Source organism: Quercus lobata, chromosome 8, assembly GCF_001633185.2.
Source record: "Quercus lobata isolate SW786 chromosome 8, ValleyOak3.0 Primary Assembly, whole genome shotgun sequence".
NCBI classification, from domain to species: domain Eukaryota; kingdom Viridiplantae; phylum Streptophyta; class Magnoliopsida; order Fagales; family Fagaceae; genus Quercus; species Quercus lobata.
The window spans coordinates 45909219-45918164 of NC_044911.1; the positions used below are offsets into that span (position 1 = coordinate 45909219).

At 44.3% G+C, this 8946-nt stretch overlaps 1 protein-coding gene across 1 annotated transcript; it reads right to left on the bottom strand.

The window, feature by feature from the left end:
- Positions 1-7686: 7686 nt before the first annotated feature.
- On the bottom strand, positions 7687-8289 carry LOC115956956. Its single transcript, XM_031075217.1, has one exon. The coding sequence runs from the start codon at positions 8287-8289 to the stop codon at positions 7687-7689; it is 603 nt and encodes a 200-aa protein (XP_030931077.1).
- Positions 8290-8946: the final 657 nt, after the last annotated feature.

Sequence of the window (8946 nt, forward strand, 5' to 3'; positions counted from 1 at the left end):
CGTGTCTCTTGGGGTTTCTCTTCACATTTAATGCGCAGTGGCAGCGCCAGGCATGTTGTGGCCATGTGGTTTGTCCTGAGGGGTGGATTTAATGCTCCACTCCGTGGGACTCTCGGATTTCCCGCTGTTTTTTTTTTTTTTTTTAGTTTTCTGTTCTTAGTTTTTTTAAACTTCCTTCCTTTCCCTCTTTCTTCTTCACTTTTCACTTTCCTTTGCTACTACTACTGTTTTGCGTTTTTTCTCTGAGCTACTATTCTTATTGCGATTTCCTACGTTTTGCTCTCTTTGGGGTTGCATTTTTGAGGTACAACTTCTTCCTTCCTTGGTTTGTTTTTCGTAAAGTAGATAACTGGTATGGGTTTCTGATTTTTCCCCTTTTCTTTTCTTTTTCTGTGCTTTTGGTTTCTTTAGGATCTTGACCCTTTTCTGTTGTTTTTTGAGTTCCATGCTTAGTAGTTCTGAGGTCAGGGTGCTTTGTCCCTCTGTTTCTTTCCTTTTTGCGCGTTTAAGGGCCTCTTTGAGAATTTCTCGCAATTTCTGCCCTATAGTTGAGGACTTTGTGGGTGGGGGAAATAGCTTAAGCTTAGTGTTAACTGATTTATTCCCTTTGCTGCGTCAATCTATTGATTGGTTTGAGGATCTAGTGAGTGACCAAAGAGCTATGTCAGAGGTTAGGTCCAGTGAGTTAGAGACGGTCATCTAGTGACGACCCCATGGAGGAAGATACCACAGTTTCTACCCCGAGAGTAGTTAGGGCTTTTTCTACTCTAGATGAGGGTGTGGTCTGGATGCTGAAACCCTTTCCCGCTTTAGGGATCGATTTCAATTTGCTGAGAGGGCTCGGATCTGTCTTCCTTGTAAAGAGGAACGGGCTTGCCACTTCTCACCAGGAGAGGTGTGCTTTTATGAGGCTGCCTTTCAGAGTGGGCTTAGGTTTCCAGTCCACCATTTTATAATGGAGCTCCTAAACCATTTCAATATTACTCCCGGGCAACTTATGCCTAACTTATGGAGGATCGTAGTTAGTTGTATGGAAATTTGGCTGGAGTCCACAAAGGGAGATATGATTATGGTGGACGAATTCACCTATTTGTACCGTTTAAAGGAGTCCAAAGAATACGGGTACTACGAGTTTGTGTCCTGGGACAGGAAGGTTAGGATCGTCACTGACTTGCCCTCGTCCGTTAGATACTGGAAGTCCCGATTTTTCTTTGTGTCTGGAGATGATTGGGAGACCCTTCTTGGCAAAGTTAGGAGCGACGTCCCTAGGTTACTCCGTTGGTGGAGAGCCCCGAGTCTAGGCGAGTCATTTCTCTGCAAGTCCATTTGTACTTCTGTGTTTGTCTTTCTTTTTCATCATCACTAACTTTTCTGTTCGTTGTGTGCAGTTACAAAGCGCCCAAAGCTCAAAAGCAAATACAAGGACTGCGTGGAGGCTGCCGTGAAGCACGTGAAGTCTATAGATGATTTTGATAACTTAGTTGACTGCGGACTCTAGCTCGTCACTGTCTTGGTCTAAAACCTTCTGCTTTTGTTATTCGGGCCATAGCCATTGAAGAGAAGAGTGAGTATTATCACATCCCGCCGTCTTCTCTCCCTTTTTTTTAAGTGTTTTCCTTCTTTTCTTTTGTACAGCTAATGACAAAATTCAATTAAGATATGTACGCGAAAATAAGGGCGAAGAAGAACGAGCCTCTCTCTGCCCTTGGGAAGAAGGGGGTTCATGTCGTGGATCAGGGGCTTCCTATTGCTCTTGCTGCCAACGTCACTATATTAACGAGGGCGGCTTCCCCAAATACTTCGGTGGAAGAGATCACGCCACTTAAGAAGAAGGCCCGAGTAGACAAAGGGAAAGAGAAGGCGTCTTTGCGATTGTCCAGTGTTTGGGACGACGTTGATCTCGCGCAGATGAGGGCGCAGGAGGTCTTCTCCAATGACGAGCTCAAGGCTCTTTCTAGGGTGCCGCCTAACGAGATAGTGGGTTGTCATGTCCGCAAGCTTGTTCAGGTAATATGTTCGTCAAGCTTGTCCTTAGTGTTTTTATTTATTTATTTATTTATTTATTTTTATTTTTTTTATTACGGTTGAATCTTCCTTTTAGGTTTTGGGGGAAACTATTCACATAAATTCGGAGTATTTGAGCCAAGAGGCTAGGGTTTCGTTTGCGGAGGCCAAGGCCAAGGGTCTAGAAGTGGAGCTTTCGAAGCTGAGGAAGGACCTTATTATCGCCATGAACGAGGCCAATAATGCAAAAGAAAAGGCCAAGGTTTTATTTGACAACCTGAGAGCGGAGAGGTAACTAACCCTCAAGAAGGACGATCAACTCCAGGCTCCAAAGGAAAGGATGAAGACGGTCGCTGCCAAGTTTGTTGAGGCCTTCCAACAGATTGAAGAGTCTTCAGCTGGTATTACAAAGGTTTTGAGCTCTTGCAGCGCTTCCTCGTCAAGCATCCTATTGGCGTAGACCTGGAGGAATTGGACCTCGAAGTTGTGGACAAGGAAATGGTTGCAGACGAGGTTGCTCAAGCGTCTCAAGCTGTCCAAGACACAATCGTTGCTCCTGAGGGAGATACTTCAGAACCTGTTGATGTTGACGGATGAGAAGCTGTTGTCTAGACTTGCACATGCTTTTTTTTTTTTTGGGTGCCCAGTGTGTTTTTAGGCTATTTTCTTTAATGTTAGAACAATATCTTTTGCCTAGTGTTCCTGGGTCTTTACTTTCTAATGTTGGAACAATGTCGGTTGCCCGATGTTTTTGGGCTTTTAATTCTATCGGTTACTTTGTGTTTTACCTGTTTTATTGTGCCTGATATACTTTTGTCTGCGTCTGATTTCTGCTTGCTTCGTTGCTTGTTTACCCTTAGCTTGAAGTCTGGGCTGACCAGTAAATGACTTGCATTTGTCAGTAGTTTATACCCCTCGTTAGTAACTTACATCTGTCTAGTTGAAATCTTGTTACTTGGCTACTTTTTGGCTAACTTACACCCATTTAAGGGATCTCGTTAGTAACTTACATCTGTCTAGGCGGAATCTTGTTACTTAGTCAATTTTTGGCTGACTTACGCCTATTTAAAGGATCTTGTCATCTTGGCATCATCAATAGCGTACATTCGTTTAAGCGGAATCTTGTTACTTAGCCAATTTTTGGCTAACTTACACCCATTTAAGGGATCTTGTCATTTTGGCATCATCAGTAACTTACATCCGTCTAAGCGGAATCTTGTTACTTAGCCAATTTTTAGCTGACTTACACCCATTTAAGGGATCTTGTCATTTTGGCATCGTCAGTAACTTATATCCGTCTAAGAGGAATCTTGTTACTTTAGCCAATTTTTGGTTTTTAAGCTACTAGGTTTGTTTGCATTATATTAGGCTATTGGCTGAATAGTTCTTTTATTGCTTTCAAATACGAATACAGTTGTCTGTTACATCTATTGGTGGTACTTCTTCAAATGCTCAATATTCCACGGTCATGGCAGCTTCTTCCCATCTAAGGTTTCTAGGTGATAACTACCATGTCTATAGTAATGGGTGACCTGGTAGGACCCTTCCTAGGTTGGGCCAAGTTTCCCTTGGGCTGGATCTTTGGTTGTCAGGATGACTTTGCGTAGGAAAAGATCCCTTATGTTGAGTCGTTTGAGCTTCACTCTCTTGTTGTAGTACTCAGCCATCTTTTGCTGATGTTTTGTCATCTTGTGAGAAGCTCCATCTCTAACCTCGTCAAAGCAATCCAGGTTGACCTTCAGTTGATCGTCATTGTTTTCTTTGTGGAATGCCTCTCATCTGATGCTGGTGATTCCCACTTCAACCAGGATTACTGTCTTGGTGCCATAAGTGAGTCTGAAGGAGGTTTCTCTTGTCGGGGTTCTCGTTGTAGTTCTGTATGCCCACAGGACATTGGGCAATTCCTCCGGCCATGCTCCCTTAACATCGTCCAACCTAACTTTGATGATCTTGAGCAGTGTCTGGTTCGTCACCTCTGTCTGTCCATTAGCTTGTGGGTGTCCTGGGGATGGGAATTGGTTCTTGATTCCTAGACTTGAACAAAAATCCCTGAAGCCTTGACTGTCTAACTACCGCCCATTGTCCGATACAATCGTCCGTGGAATCCCGAATCTGCAAATTATGTTCTTCCATACAAAGCTCTAGATCTTTGCTTTAGTGTTGGTTGATAATTTTTCTGCTTCAACCCATTTTGTGAAATAGTCAATAACGACTAGTAAAAATTTTACTTGTCTCTTACCTCAGGGTAATGGGTCGACGATGTCAATTTCCCATTGTGCAAACGGACATGGGGAGGTTATCGGCATCAGTCTCTCTGTTGGAAGGTGCTAGACATTCCCAAACCTTTGGCATTTGTCGCATTTCTTGACGAACTCTCTTGCATCCACCTGCAAAGTAGGCCAGAAGTAACCTGTTCTGATAACTTTGCCTACCAAGGATCTAGGGCCTGCATGGTCACCACAAATCCCTTCATGGATCTCTTCTAGAATGTATTTGGCTTCCTCTTCATTGACGCACTTCAAGTAGGGCATGGAGAAGCCCTTCTTGTACAAGTTGTCGTTCAAGATCGTAAACTTGGCTGCTCTCTTCCTAACTTTTCTGGCCTCCTCGACGTCCTGTGGAAGGCGTCTGTCATGGAGGAAGGACAAGATTGGGGTCATCCAGCTGTTTACACTTCGAATTGCAAAGGTAGAAGCTTCTTCAATGTTGGGGCGTTTCTGGACTTCCATCTACTTGTTGGTTCTTCTTCTGACGACACCTGCTTTGCGATCTCGTCTGCCACTATATTCTAGCATCTGGGGATCTGCGCGAATTTCACTCTATCAAATTCCTTTGTTAAATACTTCGTCAGCCTGAGGTATTTTTGCATTCTCTCCTCCTTTGCTTCATATTCCTCTTTTATCTGCCTCATTACCAGTTTTAAATCACTTTGGAGGAGCAAATTTTTAGCTCTTAATGCCTTCCCGATCCTTAACCCCGTTAGTATTCTTTTGTACTCAACTTCATTATTGGTGGCTAGGAACTTTAGCTTAACTCTGTATTTGAGCATTTCTCCTTTAGGGGTGATGATGATGATCCCTATTCCGCCCCTTTTTTGAGCTGACGAACCATCAATTTGAACCGTCCATCTTTTTGCTTCATCAGGTGCATTGTCCTCATCTGGGATGGTGAACTCGGCGATGAAGTCTGCTAATGCCTGTGCATTAATAGCTGTCCTGGGGTGGTACTCAATGTCGAACTAGCTAAGCTCGATTGCCCATTGGACCATCCTTCCTGCCACCTCGGGCTTGTTCATGGACTTCTTAATGGATTGGTCCGTCATCACCAAGATGGGGTTCGCTAGGAAGTAGGGTTGTAACTTGCGTGAGGCTACAATCAATGTGAATGCAATCTTCTCTATTCGTGGGTACTTGGCTTCTACCCCTTAGAAGGCTTGACTGACGTAGTAGACTGGGAGCTATGTCCTGTTTTCTTCTCGAATCAAGGCTGCACTCACAGTTGTTGCTGACACTGCTAAATATAAATACAGGTTTTCCCCTTCCTTGGATGGACTTAGAAGGGGTAGATTGCTCAAGTAGTGCTTGAGTTCTTGGAAATATTTTTCACATTCGTTGGTCCAGGCGAAAGCTTGCTTCAGTGTCTTGAAGAAGGGCAAGCATTTGTCCGTTGCTTTGGAGACGAACCTGTTGAGTGCTGCTATCTTTCCTGTGAGTTTCTAGACTTCCTTGAAAGCTTTGGACAACGTCATGTAAAGTATGGCCCGTACCTTCTTTGGGTTTGCTTCTATCCCTCTTTGGGACACCATGAACCCTAAGAACTTCCCTGAGACTATTCCAAAGGCACACTTACTGGGGTTCAACTTCATTTGGTACTGCCTAAGTGTGGTGAACGTCTCTCATAGATCGTCCAGATGAGCAGACTTTTCTTACTCTTGACGAACATGTCATCCACATACACTTCCATGTTCCCCCTGATTTGCTTGCTGAACATTTTATTTACTAGCTTCTGGTAGGTTGCTCCTGCATTTTTCAGTCCGAAGGGCATTACCTTATAACAGTAAAGCCCTTGGCTCGTGATGAAGGCAGTTTTCTCATGGTCTTCTTCAGCCATCTTTATTTGATTGTACCCCAAGAATGCATCCATGAACGTCAATAGCTTATGTCCAACTGTGGAATCCACCAACTGATCTATCCTTGGCAGAAGGAAACTGTCCTTCGGGCAGACTTTGTTTAGGTTCGTGAAATTTACACATATCCTCCATTTCCCATTTGCTTTCTTCACCAAGACGACATTGGTGAGCCAATTTGGGTAGTAGACCTCTTGAATAAAGCCTACCGATAATAGCTTGTTGACCTCTTCTGTGATAGCTTAGTCTGTTTTGGAGCAAAGACTCATCGTCTCTGCTGGACGGGCTTCCTTTCGGGGTCCACGTTCAACCTATGTTGGATGACCTTTGTGGATATGCCTGACATGTCCTCGTGGCTCTATGCGAAGACGTCCAAGTTCTCTTTAAGGAACTGGACTAGTTTCGACTTCATCTCGGAACTCAAAGTCGTCCTTATCCTGGTCGTCTTTGTTGTTTCTCCGTCGACCAACTCCACTGTTTCCAGGGCTTCCACTTTCCCTTCTTCTTTCTTCTCGATTATCCATGTATGGTTTTCCTTTATAGCTAACATGGCCTGGTAGCACTCCTTGGCCAGCACTTGATTTCCTTTTGCCTCGCCTACATCGTTTTCTGTTGGGAATTATACCTTCAAGCAATAGGTGGACGTGGTTGCCTTCCAACGATTGAATTTGGGCCTCCCGATGATCACATTGTGAGAGGATAGACAGTCTACTACCAGGAAGTCCAATTGACGAGTCGGTTGTTTCGGGTAAGCCCTCACCATGACCGTCAGTGTCACTATGCCTTTAGGATACACTCTGTCTCCACTGAAGCTGACGAGGGGGGAGTCAAAGGGACACAGCCTCTCAGGGGACACCTTTAACTGTTGAAAAGTGGAAAGGTAGATGATGTCTGCGGAACTACCATTGTCTATGAGGATTCTTCTGGTATTAAACCCTTCTATCATAAGCATAATAACTAAGGGATCGTCATGCGGTTGCTTCACTTCTCTAGCATCTTCCTCTGAGAACAGGATATCCCTATTCGTCCACCTTTGCTTTAAGGGTGGTATCCTATGGATGCTGTTCACCTGTGTCTAGTATGACTTCTTAAGAGATCTAAACGACCCCCCTATGGATGGCCCTCTTGTGCTAGTCTTTATTTCTTCTATCGCACTCTACTGACGATGTGGCTTGTGGTTGTCATTCCTTGGAGAGGCTTCTGGCTTGTCTCTACCATCGTCCCTGGGCTTGTTGGAATCTCCGTTCTTTAAAAATTTTTGTAGCTTCCTTCTTTGTATGAGTTCCTCTATTTGCTCCTTTAGGTCTCTGCAGTCCTCTGTGTAATGGTCGTGATCTTTATGAAAACGACAGTATTTCCTCTTGTCACGGATATTGGGTGATAAGTGTAGTGGCCTTGGCCACTTGAGGTAGTGCTCGTCCTTAATCCGTGCCAGAATTTTATCAACAGGCATAATTAAAGGAGTGAATTTTACCATTCAAGGAGTTTTGTCATCTTTCCTTTTGTTCCCATCAGTACTTTGACGATCTGCTCGCTCCCTTTTCCGTCCTCTCCGATCATCTCCCTTTTCTTTCCCTCTTATTAGGCTTTTCGACTTCTTCGATTCTCACTAAAGCATCCTCAGCGTTCATGTACTTTTGAGTTTTCAGGAGCATTTCTGCCATCGTCCATAGGGGATTCTTCGCGAGCGAGACCACAAACTCCTTGGACTTTAACTCAGCTTTAAAGGCCGTCAGCTGCACTTTGTCATCCGCTTCATCCACCTCTAAAGTTTCTCGGGTGAAATGCTTCACGTATGATCTTAACGTCTCCTTTTCTCCTTGTTTAATTGTAAGCAAGTGGTCTGCTGGCCTTTTTGGGTGTTGTCCACCGACGAAATGGCATAAGAAGGAGCTGCTCAGTTGCTCGAAGTCATCGATGGACGAAGTTGGTAACTTCGTGAACCATTCCCTCGCAACTCCTTTGAGGGTAGTTAGGAAGGAACAATATAATATCTTATCAGGTGGCTGTTGGAGACCCAGAGTTGTCTTGAAGATGTTAAGATGATCCAAAGGATCCTTCAACCCATCAAACGGTTTGAGTTGTGGTAGGTGAAACTTCGAGGGCACTGGGCACTCTAAGACTACCGTGGTAAAGGGTGAATCTGTCTTTTTGACCATATTGTCTAAACTTCGGTCTGTTTTTTCCTTTATCGCACTCCTCAGCTCGTCCATCTCTTTTCTCATTTCCCTGAGAAGGTCTGAGCTCAGTTCTTGTGGGGTGGCAGGTCGTCGGTGTTCATCCCTTCTTTGGTGTCCCCATCGTTGTCCCGGTTAGTCCTGGATTGGTTCTCCTCTTGCTGCAGCCGCAACCTCATCTCTTGGTTTTGTCGGGTAAGCACTTCCACGTTGGTTGTGAGTGTTTGGATTTGTAGAGCAAATGTTGCAGAATCCTGGGGAGTGTTGGGCTCCATCTAGACTTGTGAGTTGAATGGAACTACGTTCTCGAACCTAAGTATGAAAATATCATCCCCACAGGCAGCGCCAAACTAATGAAGTAGAAATTTTCAGTCAAGTGGAATCGTCCAGATGAGCCAGCAACCTCGTCCATATTCCTGAAAATGTCGCACAAAGCCTTCTTTAGATGGTCACCGGTGTGGTGCCAGCCAAAGAATCTTCGATGATAAAGTCAGTGTATGGAAGTTTCAAGAGAATATCAGAGATCAGAGTTATGGCGTATCTTTTGATTGTGTGTACCTTGTATTGGTTCTGTGGAGTGTTTATATATGGTTCCGTAGCATCTAGCCGTTGTGGCTTTTATTGTGGCTTTAATGCCTC

Excerpts from the sequence above, each read along its gene's own strand:
- LOC115956956 (XM_031075217.1), bottom strand. The coding sequence starts at position 8,289 with ATGGTCAAAAAGACAGATTCACCCTTTACCACGGTAGTCTTAGAGTGC.